The 21,979-nt window shown below is 46.5% G+C and overlaps 1 protein-coding gene across 1 annotated transcript in view; it reads right to left on the bottom strand.

The window, feature by feature from the left end:
* Nucleotides 1-3,387: 3,387 nt before the first annotated feature.
* Nucleotides 3,388-21,979, bottom strand: part of MORC2 (MORC family CW-type zinc finger 2) — a gene marked incomplete at its 5' end in the record, with an annotated part of 50,670 nt that continues 32,078 nt past the window's right edge. The window contains 14 exons of the mRNA XM_082325475.1: nt 3,388-4,666; nt 5,590-5,778; nt 7,071-7,164; nt 7,260-7,451; nt 7,791-7,932; nt 8,728-8,782; nt 8,876-9,019; nt 9,440-9,820; nt 9,941-10,015; nt 10,366-10,498; nt 17,606-17,711; nt 19,064-19,192; nt 19,337-19,491; nt 20,032-20,172. Coding sequence (XP_082181601.1) covers nt 4,598-4,666; nt 5,590-5,778; nt 7,071-7,164; nt 7,260-7,451; nt 7,791-7,932; nt 8,728-8,782; nt 8,876-9,019; nt 9,440-9,820; nt 9,941-10,015; nt 10,366-10,498; nt 17,606-17,711; nt 19,064-19,192; nt 19,337-19,491; nt 20,032-20,172 — 2,005 coding nt within the window. The 3' untranslated portion in view covers nt 3,388-4,597. The remainder of the gene's footprint in view (nt 4,667-5,589; nt 5,779-7,070; nt 7,165-7,259; nt 7,452-7,790; nt 7,933-8,727; nt 8,783-8,875; nt 9,020-9,439; nt 9,821-9,940; nt 10,016-10,365; nt 10,499-17,605; nt 17,712-19,063; nt 19,193-19,336; nt 19,492-20,031; nt 20,173-21,979) is intronic.

The raw sequence follows: 21,979 nt of genomic DNA, 5'->3' as shown, positions 1-21,979 counted from the left end.
TATGCTGGGCGAGGAGGGCACGAGGCCACCAGACCTGCAGCACTACAGCTGCCTGTGTCTTCCTCGGCGAGCAAAACCAAAGCCACGTACTCTGAGATCAGACAGGGATGCAGGCAGCAGGAGCCAGTGTGGTGGCACTGGCCCCAGCCTGGCTTTTGCTGAAGCTTCTCAGCAGCTGTTTGCAGAGCCCAGCCAGACCAGAGCCCACCCCATCACCTGCGCACGCAGCACAGGCTCATCTAGGCACCCAGCCCCAGGCACGGCAGCACCACACACAGCAGCACAGCACCATCGCTGCTTGCTGCGGGCAGCCACAGCTTCTTAGAAAGAAGGGAGAAGGAAAACAAGGGCTGTGGGCTCGGTGCACCATGCAAACACCCTGGACTGGTACCCACCCTCCCTTCTTCCAGGCTAGCCAAGGCTTCTGGGGTTTTTACTTCCAGTCCCAGCTGCCTATGACACTAGGAGTCAGGCTCCTCCTTCCCAATGTGAGCGATGTGCTCTGCAGCACCATGCTCCTGCTGTACTTACACGACTCAACACGTCCCTCCCTGCTCAGATGCTTTGCTCAGTACGTTCAAGTAGTAACAGAAGCCTTAGGAGGGCCTTAGCATCCCCAGCCCTGTCCCCTGCCCTCTTCTGGGGCAGCCAGAGTGGTGGCACCCCGCAGTGGGGGACTCCCGGCAGGACGAGGAGACAGTCAATTTAAGATTTTTTTTCCACTCAATGGGCTGCAGCCCAGGGAGAAGAGGGACCGTTTGAGGGCTGGAGTGGCCCAAAGCGTGTGGTTTCTGCACACACTGCAACCACAGGGCAGGGACCCCTGGACATGCAGCCTGGCCTCCCAGAGGTCCCCATGAACCTGGTCTCTCATTCCACTAATGTGGCAGGTGCCCAGAGTCCTCCAGGCCTCCCAAGGGGTGCTGAAGAGCTTTCTTGGAGCTTTCCCTCCAGTGCAGGCTTAGAGGAGGGTCTCCTCTGCTCCTGCTGAGCAGCTGCAGCTTTGCTGATGAGAAAGGGTACAGCAAGATCATCCAAGAGTTGCCTGTCTAGCCTCATGCCACACAGCAGGCACTGGTCAAGTTAGGTCACGCATGACCAGGACTCTGAGACCACAAACAAATTCAGGTGCTGTTAAGAGGGATTTCAAGATAACTGGTACTCTCCTGAGCAGGTCAAGATACCCTGGGGCCTGGAGACCAGAAAGACTTTCTTGGCAGAGAAGGTGCTGTGCCTTTCGAGTAAGGCAGTGGCAGAAGAGGAGACTGAGTGTGCCCCACTGCATGTGGAAAAATAGCCCTGTAAGGTAGCTGAAAGCAAGCGGCACTCCAAAACCCAGCCAGTCTTTGCTACAGGCTGCAGGAATGACTTGCAAAAAAAAAAAAGGAAATATTGATCCTGTTGCCGTAACATCAAACCCTGGATCGAATGCTGGTGACATGAAGTTTCAAACCTCCACTTAAGGAAGAGGAGCAATACACGACCCTTCGAAGACATGCAGGCAGGACCATGTCCCTCACACTGGGAGAGGAACTGATTGCCACAAGCTCAGGTGTTCTTGTTCCACTCCACAAGAGAAACTGGGTGAATCCATACGAGGTGGAGGATCACCGACAGAGACCTCGGGTTCCAAGGTAAGGCTGGCACTTCAGCGAGGGAAGCAGCAAGGACAACCGTGGTCCTGCTGACAGGAGCTCCCCAAGGCCGTGCACTACAGCAGGCGAGAGGCTGAGGGAAAGCTGGCCTGAAACAATAATCATCACGAGACCCAAAATTTCACATTAAAAAAGTTATTTTCCTGTCTTATTACTAAATACATCAATTAGCAACCTTACCAATAGAAATATGTATGCTACGAATTATGTAGGTGACAGCTGTGGGAGGAATTCCAAAATGGATGACTGTAACAATGGGCATAAAGGAGGGACTTAAGGTGGTCTTATAAAGAGATGGGATGTTGTACAAAACACAGCTCCTGTACTTCTTAGTATTTCTGCTGTAAGAGACAGCTGGAAGCAGAAAGGAAAACTGAGGGAACTGAGCACAGACACGGCATCAACAGGTTTAACTGTAGCATGAAGGTCTAACTGCCAAGGCTGCAGCAGGTGAGGTATTTTCAATAGGCAGCCGTAACAGCCTCCAAAGCTGCAACAGGGACACCCTTGTTAGATGCAAAGGAAGAACACACTCACTGGAGAGGTGTGCGATGCAGAAAAGTGGTGCAGCGTCCACCCTTGAAGATTTCAAGAGCTCAACTGGGAAAGGCCCTGAACAACGCGATACAGCTTTTGAGTACACCTTGCTTGGAGCAGCTTATTTAGATGACCTCCAGACGTCATTTTGTTCCTATGTTCTTTAAAGGCATCACTAAACCTAATGTTACACATAGGTCTACTTAACAAAGTTGGGGGGGGGGGGGGGGAAATCAAATCAAAGCAGCTGCGGAGAAGGACTACCAGGAAGGTTTTGAGAATGAAAAACTTGTTTTATTGGCACTTAAAAGTTCTTGGCTTGCTTTTCCTAGCAAAATGGAAGTTTAGAGAGGATACATCAATTATACTGATGAAAATAACTCCAGGAAAGAAACATAACTCAAACAAAAATACTTGGTACAAGATCAAAAAAATATGAAATGCCATAAAAAAAAAAGTTAAAACTGGAAATGAAAAGTTTCCAGAGAACAGAGGAAAAGAACTAACACCTTTCTAATGGGAGAGCAGGAGCAGGGGATCAAACTGTGTCAGGAAGATCAAGAAATGTGTGAGAGCTATTTGTCCCACATTGGTATACTCTGGGTGTTATGAATTAAAGCTTGCAAGCAGCAGCATCTCTGAACTGTATTTTAATGAAAACTGATTCTTTTGAATTTCTGCTGGCCACCTGGAAAGGACAAAGATTTCTTCTTTCACCTTAATATAAAACTCAGCTTCTACAGATGGATCATTTTCATCTGAAGCACCCGTGTGCCCTCACAATTAACAAAACCTTCAATACGCGTACTCAAATTGAGAACACTGGTGGAGCTTGCTCCTACATTTAAGGAATGTTGCCCCTCCATCCAGGAAGGTGTACGGGGGTGGGGGGAATCCTTCTTACCTTCATTTATACTAGGATGTCCGGGCCCAGATCCTGAATGAAAGCAGTCAGTCTCACTGTGTGCTGTCACAAGGACCTGGAATTCAGGTAATAAGCAAAAGTCTTCCCTCTCTCCTGCGGTAAGTAGAACTTGGGAGTTCTCCAGGACTACAAACCATTAGTGCTTAAGATTTTCTGTGCAACAGATGTTTAATTTGGAATTATTTTTTTTTTTAAAAACATCTATTACACATTCAGCTGTCAAAAGAACCGCAATGGTCCATTTCATTTGATGTTCCTGAAGGTGGGCACTTCTTGGTCACGCTGTGTTTCTTCAAACCGCCAGGCTGCAGGGGATTTCAGTTTTCTAAGCACCAAGTTCATGGACATCTTGTCCTAGCAGACCTGAGAAGCTGGCTAGCCAGCAAACTCAAACCAATTCACCTTGGCCACAAGTGGTCTGCTAGGAGCTATACTGCAGCCTCCAGCTGGGAGGACGAGGGAAAGGCATTTTCCTTGCCGCTGACCCAGGGCCAGATGTGACTCAGCAATGCAGGGCTCCAGAGGCTCCAAATTCCAGCACTCTTAATAAAATTACCTGGAAGAGCAAGTTGATCAAAGCAATGCAAACCTGAGGGAGTGACAACAGAACAGAGGGTCACTTTATTTTCAGCTGGTCGAGGAGTTCTTCTGCCGTTGCAATTATGTCTCAAAGAAACAGCAGCAAAAGTGCGCAGTAAGGCGACTGCTAGAAAAGAATGTGAACTCCAGCTTTCTCTCTTTGATGACCACAACCCACTGAGAGCAGCCTAGAAGGCCATCCTCTTCTAAAAGGATCCTCAGGCTCTGACTGTTAGCATGGTGACAACTCCACCTGCTTATGGAGACCTCATATTTGGAAACCTCACTGCACTGGCAAGTGCCAATCCCCTACCCACAGCCCCCTCAGAACCACGAAGATTTCATCCCCTCCACTCATGCTCACACAGGGACTGTGTTTTGATCTCCTCTGTGTAGCTCATATTCCTGACTTGGTTTTCTTTAGCCCAAGTTCAGTATCTTTGAAGTCTAAGTTCTGACCTCCTCTTCCATAACTCAAGGCTTATTTTTAAGTTGTTGCCAGGTTCTTACTTGAGACAACCTGCTAGGCAGGATGTTCTGGTCTTCCAGGTTTAGCACATGAATATACCCCAGATGCAAAAAGGGTACTCACACTTTTACCTCACTAAAAACACACAGCAACCCTCCCATCAGATCAGGCACAGTTCCTATTTCTTTTAAAAATAAATATTTATAAACAAAAGGAAGAGATTCGGAGAACTACAATGTTAAAATTTTTCCTGCCAACAGCACAAATGTCTTTTTCATGTAAAGTCACAAGAACAAGTTGTACACCAACACAAGTACTGTCTAAAAACCCTCTCTCCTCATCAGCTGCCATAGTCCTCCACTGCAGGAATCCACATCTCCCATCGCAGCAACCAGCTCCTCTGCACTTCTCTAGGACTTGTACTGGGGCTGCTCAATCTCCTTTCGTGATCAAGTCCTCGATATATGCATCCAGTTCATCATCTGTATTAATATCAATGTCCTGAAACCAAAGGCACAAGAAATACCAGTGAAAAGTGAATCTTGAAGAACAGTGCAAGAATGGACAAGACAGCAGCACAGCATCCTCTGCAACATCTGTCCTGGTCAGCCTTTACACCCTGACTTCCAGCACTCTCCAGCTGCTGACATCTGCTGTGAAAGCACCACCAGCTTTCCTTGTCAGAGCCTAATGGACAATGCCTGGAAACCAGTCAGCACTTGATGCTCAAACAATGCACTCAAGCAATAGATTTACTGTGCTGATTGGGATCAAGTTAGTTTGTTGGGTTTTTTTTAGCTTTAATACATATTTTCCTAATAGGGAGCAACTGCTTCCGTCTGCTTTCAGTAGCTTTTCCATTGGGTGGTCTTTATTTTATTTAAAGTAGTTTTTTATTTAAAGTTTATTTATTTAAAGTTTTTATGTAAATATATATTTGCTATTTAAATTTAATATTTAATAGTATAATTAATAAATAGATTTCACCATAAAATTTTTATAGTAAGTATTATTTGTTTGAAGGTTTGCATTTCTATAAATGGGGTTCAGAATCTAGCACTGCCTTTCTGCCCAAGAATGGGGCAGAAATTCCCTACAGAACACTGCCTATGCCCAGGGAAATTGTCCTGCAGCCCCATGTTTCCTAGCAGAAAGCAGAAAACAAATAGAAGCTGTGTACTATGTACAGCCCATGAAAAATTCATCTGTGAAAATTAACACTCATCAGGATCCCCAAGGCCTGGATCCCAAAAGGTGGGCAGCAACAGCAGCACTCAGCTGCTTCTGATGGTCTAAGCCCAAGTTGCACCCAATTGAGAAAGAGCCGAAGCCCAGTTAAATGCTGGACTAACACATCTCAAGTGCCTGGAGGGGCCTGGGTCTGGGGAAGGTTGCTACTTGTGGGGTACCCCTTCCTCACCCACCTCCTGCACTTTCTGCAGAAGGGCCACAATGTTAGTCCTCAGCTTCTGCAGTTTCTCCTCCGTTTCCTTCAGCTTCCTCTCCGAGTTGCGGAGGTTTTCTTCACAGGCTTTGGCCCGGGCGTCAGCACGTGTCTGATATGAATTGCACAGGTTCTGCAGACCTACCTCATACTGTTTGAAATATTCTTTCTGTAGAAGACAAAACACAACAGGTGACACGTTAAGAAGCATCACCGAGCATCAAGAAAACCCCAGCACTCACAGCTTGTAGAAGAGTTCCAGCTACTGGCACCCCATGACCGAAGAGCACCAGCCTAACACCACACCCCTGCACGCCCTGTCTACGGTCGTTACCATGCTCACATTTACATTTGTGATTTGCCTACTGCAGGCAGCACAGAATTCACATGGGTTTTCACATTCCTCAAAGACCAGAACTGCAACAAAGGCTGCCTGAATTCAGATTAAGGATGCAGCATGCTTTAAAAAGCCTAAAACCACAGTTATGCTGTAGAAAGATCTGACAGCCTCTGTATGCCGTGAGTTTCCTTAGCATAGACCACTCTGACAACACAGCTTATTACTGTGAGGCAGGAACATCTACACTTGCAGAAAACTCCAGACAAGACCAACATGTCCTGTGGAAGCAGCAGGACCGATAACTGAAGTAGACGCCTGAATTAACAGAGAGAATAGAGGAAGAGACAAGAGAGACCACCAATATATACATTGCAATTGAGGGAGCAAGGCCCTTTGAAGACTACCCAGTAATCAGTGGCTTTTTTCATTTAGTAATCTGTAGGTGGTTTTTGTAACCTACAGATGCCCCCTGAAAACATCGCCCTTTGCGGTATGTCAGAGAAGAGAGGTCAGAGAAGTCATAGAAGCCAGTACCATTTCTCCACATTTCAGCCTGCATTGGACCTTCCCAATACCAGCATGCAGATACTGGTGCAGGCTCAGCCCCATCTGTTCCTTGCTCAAATAAACGGAGGCCACATCAAAAGCCTTAAGATGTACAGCTGACTCACACGCCGTCAGCCTGCTCATCTGGAGAAGTGTGAGGGGGGGTGGCGACTATATTCTCTCCCATTTTAAGATTGCCTCCGCATAAGTTAGATTTATAAGGCTGGGGGCAAAATGAACAGGTATGCCTACATCCTATTTCTACAAACCTCTAACCTGGCCCCTCCTTTTTAAAAGCTTAACAGCAATGGACAAGAAGTTAGGATAGTAGCAGCCAACAGCTTTCCCACGCAGATGTATGGTAATTAAAAAAATCCTCAGACAACAACTGTCAAAAGACCTAAGGCACGTTTCAGAGGCTCTCATTCTTTTTCTCAGCTATGTTAGTCTGCTAAGGATCCAAATAACCTTTTGAAGAGTGCGATCTTGCATCAACAGGATGCTCACTTGCCGTAAGAATGGAATGTGTGTGGGAAAAAAACCCAAACTTACTTTTCTAGAAATACTGAACTCACCAAGGGAAATGCCAACAGCCCTTCTGAGCTCATGGAACTCAGCTCCTTCTTGGAGATAGGAAAATTCGGAGGTAAGAAGTACCGCAAACAATTTCTATGCAGGAAAGAAAAACACAAAGCCAGAATTGGGAGTTTAAAAGACTAAAGCAATCAGACTGCAGCAGCTCACAAAAACTGCAGTGAACCTACCGAAGGATCTGGACTAGTAAGTCTACTGTTTCTTGGCTGCTGCTGGGACCAGTGGTGTCTGGCTCAATTCTAACACAGTCTGAGGTAGAAGGTTCAGCCACAACAATCTCCTCTTCTTGCTGCATATCTGGAGCCTGGTATTCGGGAGAGGGAGGCTTCATCAACCTCACATCCTCACTGCCCTTCTCTACCCTGAAAAAAAGCAGTAAGGGGAAGTCAGATACCTTTTTTCTACATTGGCCATACCTGAAACACTGTTAACAGCTTCATCAGAACCTGTACCCAGCTGTCACTCTGAGACCTCTAGATTACACAACAGCTGCCTCCACAGGAACATCACATCAAAGCGGTGGGCAGACTGTATGGAGTTTGTCAGGCTCATTCCTTATGAAGCAGCTGGACAGTCCTGAGCACACACATGCTCCCTGACATGACAGCAACGTATTTGTCTTCAGCATCTACGGAAGTAAAATGGGTCTTCCTCCTGAAAGCAAATCAAGCCTCCAAAATCCAGTAGCTAGAGATAGTTACCAGCGATCCCTTGGTGTGGTGTCTGTAGGAACATAATCAAACTTCACCTTCCAGCGTACTGCATGCTTGCCCATTTCCACAGCTGTGACACGGCCTGTGAACCACTCCTTGTTCACACGCACTTCGACATGCAACCCTTTATCTGCAAGGAGGACAACAGTAAAGATGTTTGCAGACGTTCAGATGCTGGAGAACACATTCTGCATGAGCTCTAGAGAAGACAGCCACCCTCATCAGGGAGCAAACCTAAACCCGTGACAATTCCTTCAAATGGTACGTAAACCATAAAAACACTACTGTCACACAGTTCAACTCCTACTTAGAAACATTAAGATGCAAGGAAATTATATGGCATTTTCAGACAGAAGGTTTCTCCTGTACTCCGGGCTGTTTGACATGGGCTTTCTAGGCTCGTGTGGGCCACTAGGACAATCTGCCACATCTCCCTAGTGGGTCACTGTCCAGACAGCTCCTTGGGCACAAGCTGAAGAAATGCCCTGCTCTGGCAGAAGGTGCAATACCATCCTGGCTATCATCTTTCCCGGGGGTCTCTCAGCCCCTGCTTCTCTCACACAGGTCTAGATACAGTCCCCAGCATTTCCTAGCTAACGTAGCACCAGTATCCATTCAGTTAGGAAGGGTGAACACAACATTAGTCTACACCATGCAGCCAAGCATCACACCCATTAACGTGATGCAGCCCTCAGATTACAGAACTTCCCACGCCACAATTGCTTCGTGTCTAATCAAGGGATTCCTGGCCAAAATGTTTCATGCGAGTTAGAGGCATCCTGGGGTTTGGGACCCAAATTTACATTAATTCTTATTTTAAAAAGCTCATTAATGAAATCACAAGTTTAACCAGTGAGTCTAGTTCTGCAACAGTTCTTTTCGACTGTGTTAGATACCGGAGGCAGTTTAAGGGTTCATTTCTCACCTTTCTGAGCTTTCTTCAGTTCTGCCAGCTCTTCTTCCCCAGCACTGTCTGTGAGCTGTGAGCAGAGAGAAATCAGATTAGCTGCCTCCCAACAAGACTCTAAACACTTGACAAATACTTTCTGCTGGGGAAACCAGTGCACTCTCACCTCTACCACCACCTCACTGGAATCCTTTTTCTCTTCTTTCACTGCCACAAATTTGCCCCGTTTTGTCTTCTCCTTCTTGTGCTCCCCCTCCTCCTCAGACCCGTCCTCTGTGGTATTCAAGGTCCTCTTCCGAGTGGTGGAAGCCTGTAGGAAGCAAACAAGCTCCAGCTATAATTCCAGCATGCTACCAACCAAAACCTCCTTTCAGCCAAGTTAAAAAAAACAAAAACAAAAACAAAAACAAAAAAACCACGCTCAGCATTCAGTATTTCATTTGATAGCTAATTAGCTTTTCCAGAAGGTTTTAGCAGGTGCTATGTGATCATGCAAATGCTCACCCCACCACTCCACATTCTTTTTTTCTGGGGAAACAGTCTGGTCTAACAGGAAAGAGATGAAACGAATCTTCATGAGGGGTGTAGAATGGCACCCTAACCCAAAAGTAAAGTAAAAGTTATCTTGTCCTGCGCAGGGACTACAGTACAAATCCCATGCGACAGAGCAAGACAGGCTATGCAGAACAGTAGGTACGGAGCTGACAGTTTTCATCCCATTGAGTCTCACCTGTGAGCATTTGACAGTGGCAGATTTCTTTAGTGATGGCACCTTGGCAGCTTTTGAACTGGGTGTCTCATGTGAGCTTTTGGGGTTCTGCAGGACAGCAGAGGGTGCTTTCGTTGCTGTACCTGGTTTCGCGAGAGTTTTTAAAGTGCTGTTAGACTTCCCAGCTGTCACAGTGTGCTGGTGTGTCCTGGAAGTGCTGGCCTCCTCCTTGGAGAGCATGCTTGCCAGTTTGGGAGTGCTGATATTTGTCCAAGGTGAAGTGCTCTTTTTCAGCTGACTGATGGACTTGGGAAGAGGCGTAGGCGGTGGTGGTCTGCTGGGAGCATTCTTGATTACATCAGGTAAAGGAGGAGATCGCGGGCGCTGAGGTCGGGTCTGTGACTGGGTATTCCAAAACAAATGAGGGTACAGAGAGAAAGGATGGAAGAGTCAGGCACTGCTTTTCAGAGCAACTAAGGATAGCACAAAAGAGTACAAAGCCTACAGCAGTATCCCATTTACCTCCCCTGCAGGCCGTGTGGTCACTTCCAGAGGCAGTTTCTTTAAGTCAGCTTGAGATCGGATTGGAGTGGTTTTCTATTGGAAAAAAAAAATAAAAATCAGAAAGGCCACCTTTAAAAGCTGTCAGGGCCTGCCTGAACCCAGCCCAGCAAACTGTTTTCCAGTTTAAAACCAACAATTATAAGAAGGTGTGTTCTGTGTCCTTCAAGAGACATCCCTTCATCCGAACACCAGCAGTCACTCCCATTTTGCTAGCAGAAAATGAAATGCAAGCTGAGACGCTTGTTTTGTTATTAAAACAACCCCTACCCCATGAAGGAGCACAGGTGGCGTTAGAGGCTGAGACAGACATGACTCAGCATCAGCCATTTGCACTAGGAGGTCCCTCAAACCTGCCATGCTTAGCTGGAGACCTCCAGATTCACCTGCAGAGCTTCCAGCTTTTCCTGCTGCTGGCGGATTTTCTCTGTCAGTTGTTTCTGTTTTTCCTCCTGTGATTTCAAGTCTTTCTTCAGAGTTCCTAGTGGTACCTTCTGCTTCTGCTCTGCAGCTTCACATCTAGCACGAAGGGAATGCAAGACAACCTCAGCAACAACAGCAGAACCTGCACTGTCTCACACACACAGCACCGTCCCCATATCCCATCCCAAATGCAGCAGTAAAACCACTTTCCTTTCCGCAGCAGCCACAATCTCAAAAACAGTGGTTTTCTTCTTGGGAAACACATACAAGATTTAAGCATCAAAAGCACAGTTGTTAAAAAACAAGCCATTTATGCTGGGAATTACCAATTCAGAGTCCAGGAGCCAAACAAAGCTTAGGAACAGCTGCGACTGGTTTTCTATACTGTTTCTGTACTCCGGACTTTTACAGCAATTTTCCTTTCTATCAACTTATGTGTTCATATCAATTCCTCTTTTTACAGGCTTCCTTTCCATTTAGAAAGGAAAGCTTATTACCAGTAACCTGTGATTAAGACGTTGTTTACACGAGCCTTCCAACAGAAGATGCACTTTGCCTTGCCACCCAAGGCCACAAAGCTTTCCTTTGCAATATCCCTTAACTATTTGCTTTTCCCATCCTGTTTGGCTTATGGCCTACAAAACAGTGGTGAGTATCCTGCTCCCTCAGGTCCTCTCAGATGCAGAATCCAGGAAGAGTCCTTGAGGGAGGAGGAAAACACAGGTAGGCAACATATGAAAGTGGATTGGCATCACCTTCAAACTTCTGTCTGAGGAGCTGGCTATCAGGAGGATTGCCAGAAGAAGAGAGGACTAAGGGGTTCCCAGGCTCATCTCCTGTCACAGAACTGAGTCATGGACAGCCATTCCAGGATCAACCCCTTCAGGGCAAAATCATGCAGGGATGATGTGAGATAGGAACGCAGCAGTACCAAGCCAACTCTTGCACAGCGCAAGAGATCCAGCTGACTCCTACACTGCCTTGGAGCCAAGCCATTAAAAACTTCCTGCAAGTGTGAGTCTTACAGATAAAGGGAGGACCCTGCTCTCATTGTGGATCAACAGAGCTCTAAGAGGCTGATGAGAGATGATTTTATTAAGATCTCTGATCCTGAGCCTGCAAACTGATGGGATATCCCCCAGTCTGCGAGACACATACTGTGATCAGCTTTGTCAGTGGAAAGGAGCACAAGCAGCAGTTTCTCCATCAGCCTCTTCTCAGCTGATGCACTGCAGGCGAGTTTTTCATAGAGCAATTACTTCCTCAGCTAAGAAAGTATCTATCATCACTGCAAAACGACTGCCTGACACCAAAGCTGCAATTCCCAAAGATAAAGCTGAACAAGTGGCACCATACACAAGTTTCCCAGCAGAGAAATGCCATCTCCTATGCCACTGCATGGATTGAGGCCAAAAACATTGTTAAGCTGTATCTTCCAGCACAAGAAAGTATAAAAGCGCCCGTTAGTTCTGCTGACAGGAAAAAATTAAGACTACTCATGACATTCAAAACAACAGATTGCATCACTAGAGGTAGCAAGTCAGAAAAAAGGAATTATCTTTGTAGTCAGAATAGTCTGCAAGTCATCACCAAGAGTCTGGCGACGCTCAAGGAGCTTTGAGCCACAGAGTCATCTTCAGCTGGTGTTTCAGCCACGAGTCCAAATGCCATTTAGGACCCAACTGGATTTTAGGCAGGAAAAGGGAGGAGAGCGAGCCTGACACTGAAGTGTGACACAGACACACTTCCTTCTCTGTGACAAAGTGAGCGATGGTGCCACTTAGTGCTGACCCCAACACAGACCATGGCATTGGAAGAGGTGACTGCTTTACATGACAGTGATGGAAAAGGGCATTCAGCTCCTGTGATTCACGACAACGTGCTACCAACAGAAACTGAGGGATAGGTGGACAAATCAGAAGGGTGGGGAACAGCTCAGTGCCAATAGCGGACACAATGCAGGCAGACAATGCCGAGGCAGCCAAAACCACCACCTGGTCTTCTGATGCCAGGAGAGAGTCTGAACATCAACTACGACAGTGCTTCATCTTCAGTTTGGCTGGATGAGATTCTGCACAGACCCTCATGGCACACAAGCTTGAGGCTCCCCACCCATGGCGGCAACAGCAATGCTTCCCAAATCCTCAGTCCTCCCTCAGACAGTACAAATACCTGGAATGGAACAGCTGGGGCACGTGGTCAAGACACAGAGGTGAAAGTGTCCAAACCCAGGGCACAATGACACAGCAAGAAACATCGGGCAGTAGAGCACTTGGAAGGGAAGTTCAGAAGTGCAGTGACTACAAAGAAGCCCTGCTTTCTACCGGCACCAACCAAGCCAGAGGAGTGCTAGTGCAACTTCTGTAGAAAACATTCCGCCTCATGTAAAAGGACACAACTGCATTCACTGTTGGAAAGTGCACGTGAGCCTACTCAACCAAAAAATATTCTAGAGTTACTTACCCTCCCAGACTAAGACTCCCAAGATCCCTTTCAAAGAAGCTGAAATGACCAGAAGTTTGGATCACCTGTCCAAAGCACCTCACCTGCCCTTTCCCACCTCCCTGCAAGGGGGACGTGGGACGACACCATGCGTGCGCACACTGCGGAGGCACTCTAACTCACTCCAACTAACATCCCAACATGTTATCACATGAAATGCAGCCAAACCCCTCCAAATTTTCAAGGTATTGCAAATACAAAATTTAAATTCTTTCATTAGTAAATCAAGTTCCTGTTAGGTTACATGATAAAAAAGCTCGTCTGCACATACACAGCACAAAGACAATGGCGGGTGGGGGAACCTGAGAAACACCCTTCCCTGGCTACTCTGAGGCCATTCCAGGAGTCACCAGCCCATCCAAGGCTCATTTCCACAAGCCCAGAGGCCCAAAGGCAGCTCAGAGAATCCAAATTGGGTACTTAGAGGAACAGATACCCTGTTTGGGCTCCTGCCAGGGCTGTACCAGGGCAGCCTGAGCCCCAGTGTCCAGTCAATGGGAGCGGCTCTCCAAAACATCTTCTGGACTGATGGGAGGAACAAAAAGCAGGTAAAGGAAGGGACTGAGATGACTTGTGGAGGAACAAACATGGGAAAACTGAAATAAAAAGCTAAAAAGGGCCAGTTGTACACGAACAGTTGGCTGGTCAGTACACTTGTCTTCGTACTAAACTCCATTTCTAACTATTTTCCTGGGCGAGGGGCTCTATTCTGCATACGCATGTGTGTATGGGGGTCTGAGTGCCAGCAGCTGGAATGGGACCACCGGTTGCAGGGGCCTGTGTGTCTGCAGTGACTGCAGGCATGCACATGAATGTGTGATTCACACCAAACGTCAGGCCAGACAAGCCAGTGAGGAGGTGGCCTGGGAGCAAGGGGATGGGGTGTCTAAGGGTGAGCCCGCAGGAGCTCACTACTGGAGGGACAAGAGAGTCCTGCCTGACTGCTGGAGATGGGTATCAGGGTGTAGACAGAGCTGTGGGTGCCTCTAGGCAGGAGGCGCCTGGGAAGAGCAAGGATCCAGATCTGCTGTGGCATGGAGAGCGTGCCCAAGGTGAGACACTGGGAGGTCTGTATTGTGTATGTGTTATCTGTGTCCACCTGAGGAGGTCTGTACCCCTCACCCCCTGGGGCTGCAGGCCTCAGGGCTCATCTGTCCCAGTGCAAGTAACCAGACGGATGGGATCCAGGGGCCAGATATGGACATGAGTATTTCCACTAGTGGTCCTTCATCCTGATCAGATGAGAGAGAAAAGGATGAGGCTGCTGGTGCAGTTTGTGTGACTGCTGTGCATGTCCGCCTGTGTTGATCTGTGTAGCCAGATGTGCATACATACATGGTCTATCCGTGTTTGTGTGTGTGTCTGCCAGCAACACATTCCCAGCCTCGCTACTGCTTCCACCTAGGGGGCTGGAGGTGTGGCAGCCTCTTCTTGGGCTTGCAGATTCGGCCCTGCCTCAGCAGTTTAGTCAGAGGACATCCTCAGCACAACCACATTCTTCATAGCTCCGCACCAGGGCACAAATACATGGAGCAACAGGGAAGTTAGCATCGGTATTCTTCCAACGACAGGTGCCAAAAGGAAGAAGCCAGAAAATCAATACTTTCCAAATATCAACATCAACACTTCTTTGTAGCCTTTTCAGCCACAGATGATAAAATTTTTATTCCAATTAAAAGTTACCACCTGAATTCACTCCCTTTGTCTTTAAGCACTGAGCCAAGGCACCTGAATTACAGCTGAGCAGCTTCCCTGTTATACAACAAAACCAAGAATCAGCTTCTAGCAGCGTCTCTCTCCACAGAGAAGCAGCAGCCTAGAGCAATCATCGTCCTCATTCAAATAAATGCCTAGATTCTACTTAAATTTTATAACTGTGAAACACACTGCTGGTAAACGAATCGATGTGTTGCTCCCTCAAGTGTGCAAAATCTCATTCCCAGGCTCACTGCAACTCAGAGGTGTTGCTGCAATTTGCATGTCTAATGGGCTGGAGCTATAGTAGCAATAAGACACCTCCAAAGACCCCACTGAACACATATCGCTCCCAGCCTGTGCTTATGACTATTCTTATAGAATCATAGAATCATTTAGGTTGGAAAAGACCTTTAAGATTACCAAGTCCAACCATTAACCTGGCACTGCCAGTCCACCACTAAACCATGTCCCTAAGCACCATGTCTACCCATCTTTTAAATACCTCCAGGGATGGGGACTCAACCACTTCCCTGGGCAGCCTGTTCCAGTGCCTGGCTACCCTTTCGGTGAAGAAGTTTTTGCTCATATCCAACCTAAACCTCCCCTGGTGCAACTTGAGGCCATTTCCCCTTGCCCTATCACTTGTAACTGGGAAGAAGAGACCGACCCCCACCTCGCTACAACCTCCTTTCAGGCAGTTGTAGAGAGCAATAAGGTCTCCCCTCAGCCTCCTCTTCTCCAGGCTAAACAACCCCAGCTCCCTCAGCCGCTCCTCATCAGACTTGTGCTCCAGACCCTTCACCAGCTTCATTGCCCTTCTCCAGACACACTCCAGCATCTCAATGTCCTTCTTGTAGCGAGGGGCCCAAAACTGAACACAGTACTCGAGGTGCGGCCTCACCAGTGTTGAGTCCAAGGGGATAATCGCTTCCCTAGTCCTGCTGGCCACACTATTTCTGATGCAAGCCAGGATGCTATTGGCCTTCTTGGCCACCTGGGCACACTGCTGGATCATATTCAGCCAGCTGTCAATCAACACCCCCAGGTCCTTTTCCGCCAGGCAGCTCTCCAGCCACTCCTCCCCTAGCCTGTAGCATTGCATGGGGTTGTTGTGACCCAAGTGCAGGACCCGGCACTCAGCCTTGTTGAACCTTACCCAGTTGGCCTGGGCCCATCGATCCAGCCTGGCCAGGTCCCTCTGCAGGGCCTTTCTACCCTTCAGCAGATCAACACTCCCGGCCAACTTGGTGTCGTCTGCAAACTTACCGAGGGTGCACTCGATCCCCTCGTCCAGATCACTGATAAAGCTATTAAACAGAACTGGCTCCAACACTGAGCCCTGAGGAACACCACTTGCGACTGGCCACCAACTGGATTTAACTCCATTCACCACAATTCTTTGGGCCCGGCCACTGAGCCAGTTTTTTGCCCAGCAAAGAGTACACTCGTCCAAGCCATGAGCACCAAGTTTCTCCAGGAGAATGCTGAGGGAAACCATGTCAAAGGCCTTACTAAAGTCCAGGTAGACAACATCCACAGCCTTTCCCTCATCCACTAAGCAGGTCACCTTGTCATAGAAGGAGATCAGGTTAGTCAAGCAGGACCTGCCTTTCATAAACCCATGCTGGCTGGGCCTGATCCCCTGGTTGTCCCGTATGTTCCACGTGATGGCACTCAGGATGATCAGCTCCATGACCTTCCCCGGCACAGAGGTCAGACTGACAGGCCTGTAGTTTCCCAGATCCTCCTTCCAGCCCTTCTTGTAGATGGGTGTCAAATTTACTAACTTCCAGTCAACTGGGACCTCCCCAGTTAGCCAGGACTGCTGACAGATGATTGAAAGTGGCTTGGTGAGCCCTTCCGGCAGCTCCCTCCGTACCCTTGGGTGGATCCCATCTGGCCCCATAGACTTGTGTGTGTTTAAGTGGTGTAGCAGGTCACTGACCATTTCCCCTTGGATTATGGGGGCTTCCTTCTGCTCCCTGTCCCTGTCTTCCAGCTCAGGGGGCTGGGTACCCCGACAACAACTGGTCTGACTACTAAAGACTGAGGCAAAGAAGGCATTAAGTGCCTCAGCCTTTTCCTTGTCCTCTGTCACTATGTTTCCCCCCCGCATCCAATAAAGGATGGATATTCTCTTTAGCTCTCCCTTCTTCAACTGCTGTCTATGCTACCTATGTTAATTTTAACATGCATAAACTAAGGCTACACTCATATTTCCAATGCCAGTGCAGAAAAAACATAAAGGAACTTAATTTCACCAAATCACTGGTTGAGGTTGGAGGGGCCTCTGGAGGTCATCTAGTCCAACCCACTGCTCAGGCAGGGCCACTCAGAACTGGTTGCCCAGGACCATGTGCTGGAATATCTCCAAGGATGGAGACTGCACAACCTCCCTGGGCAACCTGTGCCAGTGCTCGGTCACCTTCACAGGGAAAAAGTGTTTCCTGAGGTTCAGTGGGAACCTCCTGTGTTTCAGTTTGTGTCCATGGCCTCTGGTCCTGCCACTGGGCACCACTGAGAAGAGCTGGGCTCCATCCTCTTTGTAGCCTGCCTTCAGGTATTTATATACACTGACGAGATCCCCTTGAGCCTTCTCTGCTCCAGGCTGGTGCATGGGGTTGTTCCTCCTCAGGGACAGGACTTCATGCTTCTCCTGGTTAAACGTCATGAGGTTCCTGTTGGCCCATTTCTCCAGCCTGTCCATGTCCCTCTGAATGGATGCATAACCCGCTGGCATATCAGCCACTCCTCCCCGTTTGGTATCATCTACAAACTTGATGAGGGCGCACTCTGCAATTTGTATATTGCACAAATGCCCACTGACGTGTCAGCTCCAAATACATACTTCATCACTACTTTTTCACAGACTGTGAGCACAGCTTAAAGGTATAGAATTACTGCCTATCCCTCCAGTTGTTCTCAAAGAACAGATGACCAGAAAAAACGAAACGTGCAGATAAGGCACGCTGCAGAGAAGTCTTAATATTAACTGATTCTTACCTGTCTTGTTCAGGATCAGGGTTCATAGAGCATACCCAGCTATCAGGGTAATTCTTCTCCACTGAACTCAGCTGGAATGGGAGAGTCCGCCATTTCAGACATACATCTGTTAGACAAACGCTTTGCAAGTTAGAAATATACAGCCTGAGCCACAAAACCATTTTTTTCCATAGCACGTCTCAAGCCCATTTAATGCCCAAGGACCACACCAATTTCCAAAGTATATCCAACAACAAGAAGACTAGTGACAAAAAAAAAAAAAAAAAGTGAGACAGCCACAGGATATACTGAGTCAATTCTTGCTTCATGCTCACAAAATGCTTGGAGGAAGACCTCAAATCTTGTACAAGGCATCCATAACAAGAATTTGATGATGCCTGGCATCAACCGATACTAGAGGACCTCGCACTCACTGCTGCAATGACAGCACGTACAGACCAAACTGAACAGCCAGTCCTGAAATCACTGCTCATCCCAGAAGTCAGGCTGTCTCTTACTGATATCAACACAAAATAAGTCAGAGATTTATCCACTAAAAAAAAAAAAATTATAATAATCTGATAAATATTAGATGAACCAGGAAGACAGATTTGGCTTCCAGAGCACTGCTGGCCTACCAGGAAATCAACAGCTTAAAAAAATCAAGTTTTGCCAAGAACATGCAAACGTTCTTAAATCAGGCTCTGTAAGGATGTCAACAGCAGAGGACAAGAATGACAGGAAAGCCCCTCCTCTTTAGGAAGAACTTGGAAAGGACTGAGAAAACTGTCAAGGCAGGAGAGCCTAACAAAATAATTCCACAAGACTGGCCTCACATTCATTGCTACATCCTCATCCCCAAGTCCTGTGGGGAAAATGAGGTCGAGGGAGTTTGGTGTCCCTCTACTAAGAGACAAAGTGGTTGTGTTGAGATCAACCTTGCCCCAGTAAGGGCTCAGCCAGAGCTGTTTAGAGGTGCACAAAAGAGAACTTGCATTAAATTTGAAAGTCAACTGTAAATGGTTCCCTTCTGTGCTCACACCTAGTACCAATTAGCAGGCCAGTGCATCAGAATACAAATTACTTAGCCACTTTCCATTGCCTATGGGGAAGTTTCAGATCTTATTCTAGTGTTGCAATCGGTGCCTTTGGCCAGTTCCAGTTCATATGACATTTCTAAGCCCATTCTCAACACTGCTACTGGCCACACCTGCCCCGTTCTGTAAGGGCACCTGAAGAACATCATGGTTAATAAACCGTGCAAGAAAGGAACCTTACGCCAAGATATCTAAGTGTACCATCAAGTGCAGACAAAGGCAACTCACAGAAAGAGAAATGCCCTAGAAGAAGATAATGATAGTGAAGCTCATCTCGAATCTCCTACCCATTTAGCTGCTCCCCAGCTGCAACCAGGAGTCTGCCCCCCCGCCACCTTCCCAGGGAGGACCAGCCTCCTAATCACAGCCTGGTCAGACGCACCACACTGAATCGTGGTAGGGATCTCCATGGCTCTCCGGCGTTTGTAGCGCAGTTCACTAGATGGAGGCTGGTTCCAGTTTGCTGACAAATAACCAAATTCATCCCAGAACTTGATGATACCTCTCTGAGCTGGAATATAAACAAGCCCCTGCTCAGTATGGAGCCATTACCACAAAAATCACCACCTGCACTCTTGGCTGCTCTCCCCCTTAGCTGCCTTCCAGCCACCAAAGTTTCTCCTTCCAGCCCCTGGTAATTGTGAAGCTTCATTACCTATAGCAACATCCTTCCAATACTGAGCCAAATGCTCTCCCATGGCCTTCAGCAAGTGTCGATACTCTTTGGCATCAGCGAAATCTTGTTTATTATGGGTTGGCTCGAGAACCAAATAGGGCACATCCACCACACCTACCACTCCACCACATGCCCTGGAAGAGGGACACACAGTCACAAACATCATTGAACTACCAGGTCATTGTTCAGACAAACAATATTGAAAATAGCAGGTTAAACACACACTCACTCACTCACCTACCCATTCCTGCAGCAGTACCAGTTTTAATTGATCAGCTTTCTAAATCACACTCGAGCCGGCATGCAAAAAGTAAGGTGGGCTCAAATATTTGTATTTGCTACAAAGACCTATTCTCGCCGTCCCTAGAATAAGGCAGTATTGCTACCAGTATTCATCAGCCCCAAATGCCAGCGTTGAGCACAAAAGCCTCATACTGCCGTAGGCATGACCAAAATCTGTGTAGAGAACTCTCTATCAAGAAACCAGGGAAATACTGGGCAATATTAAATATAATTTATTTGTCAGAATCCAAACTAAAGATTGACAAAATGAGTAAGCCTCATGCTCGTGAAGAATGATTACTGCAGAACAAGGTTATTGCACAGCCTAAGTTATATGTAGGAATATGCCAGGCTTAAGCAAAAAGATTGCTGAAAAATGTCCAAGAACTCACATGCCACCCTCCAGCTGCGGGCCCACCTTCTCATACATCTTTATCAGTCGACTGCAGTTATAAATGAACATGCCATCCAATTCGCGCTGCTCAATATTCACACCAAAGATAAAATTCAGTTCTTTGGGTTCCTTCAGTGCCCTGTAAGAGAATGAAACAGAGCTTTAGATATGTTGAAAATAAAACCTTCTGTCATCAGACAGAGGGTATGGAAATCCAGCATCTTTGAGCGTTATGGGTTTGCTAACACCTGTCCTGTAGTCTGCTATTTCTAAAAAACACGAAGCATTTGTTGAATGTGCATTACAAATAAACATGAACAAAATACAAAAACTTTAAAATACAGACAGCCGATTTAGGCTGGACAGTATCTGTTCAGATAATCTAATTATTCATTTGGATATGTTTTCTCATTCAGGAATGGATTGTGTTTTTTATTTCAGATCTGCTTATTCAAAAAAAATTACAGTTAACTAGTTTTATGAAAATACTGTTAGGTACAGACTGGTCCTCTCCAATGCTATTTTGGTTTGTATTTTCCAGATGTAGACCTCTATGCTAGATAAAGCATGGAAATTAAGATTTTGATGCAAAACTACAGTCTTGATATTCATATTCTGGGAAACTTCTTGTAATTACAAGTTTTACAATGCTGTTACTCTAAGTTTGAAAGCTGGAAGATACAACACAGTCCAAGCAGAGCTTTTTTTCTGGAAATGACAGGATAGCAATTTGCATGATTTCTACTTTATCTATGTAGCAGATGACTTCAACAAAAGTTGGCCTGAAGTATGTTTGTGAGCACATACAGATTTCTGAATCTGAATCTTTGATTATCAGGAATTGCATCTCCTGTGATGCAGAAAGCCTCAAGAGATTTAGATCTCTGTGTTATAAATCAAACAAAATCCCCGTGTCTCACAAACAGAACTATTGCTCTTTAACAGACTAAATTAAGTAGGTTCCACAGCTTCCACGAAATCCATGCTGAGGATTTTTCATAATGAGGATCCTCAGTTTCAAGCTGAAGGTATCAACAAACATGAGGTCCAAACTTTTAACTATTGCAAGGCATAGTCTATACCACTGTCCTACCCACCCCTCTCATTTTTGACATCCCTTATTTTTCCCCCCACATCAAATTCTTAGCACTTATGTGCTTTATCCCAACTAGGAATTTGACTTCTCCTTAGTTGAAGATCGTGGAATTCTTTAAAATGATCTGTTGACTGTCTACTAATACCAGATATTAAAAGAACCTGAGCTGTGCATGCATGAGCACTGCACAATAATAATCTACAGATATAAGATGTAAGCCTGTCTTAACGGTCAAGCATCTCAAAATAAATCCCTGAAATAGATTAATTTCATGTTCATTTTCTGTTTAAAGCCATCCTCTTCCCCAGACAGATGTATAGGTACCCTGTAACACACCTTCCTTTAAAACAAATTACTAGGAAAACACTGGAATAGCAGCTTTCAGTAATTTTAAACCTAAACCTTTGCCAAGAGGTGTTTTGAACACTGCCAACATAGAAGCTGGGCTAGAACACTACCCTTTTGGTGTCAGCTCAGCTAGGTGGACAACTGTGATTTGAGAGCATGCGTAGGTGTAGCAAAACACCCATCTCAGGAATTAATTTTCTTTTTCTAACTTCTGGAAGAGGATGTGGAGCCTTAAATGTCAAGTAACAATGTGCACTCACCTACAAAACAGGAAGGGCATCTCCTCATTTTTTTCAGAGAGGACAGGAAGTCAAATTATCATCCAAACCATGGAAAATTAAGTGGTGGGCCAAAAGCCCAGGATTTTATTACTAGGACTTTAGTATCTGTCCTATCTGCTGGATTTTTAACCTGACCTTACACAGGCTTTGGAAAACAGAAAGTGTTACTTTCACTGATGCACCCAGCACCAGAGAAACAGCAGAAAACTGTCCTAGGACAT

Source organism: Platalea leucorodia, assembly GCF_965183815.1.
Source record: "Platalea leucorodia genome assembly, chromosome: 12".
NCBI classification, from domain to species: domain Eukaryota; kingdom Metazoa; phylum Chordata; class Aves; order Pelecaniformes; family Threskiornithidae; genus Platalea; species Platalea leucorodia.
This window is presented reverse-complemented; position numbering and strand designations above follow the sequence as displayed.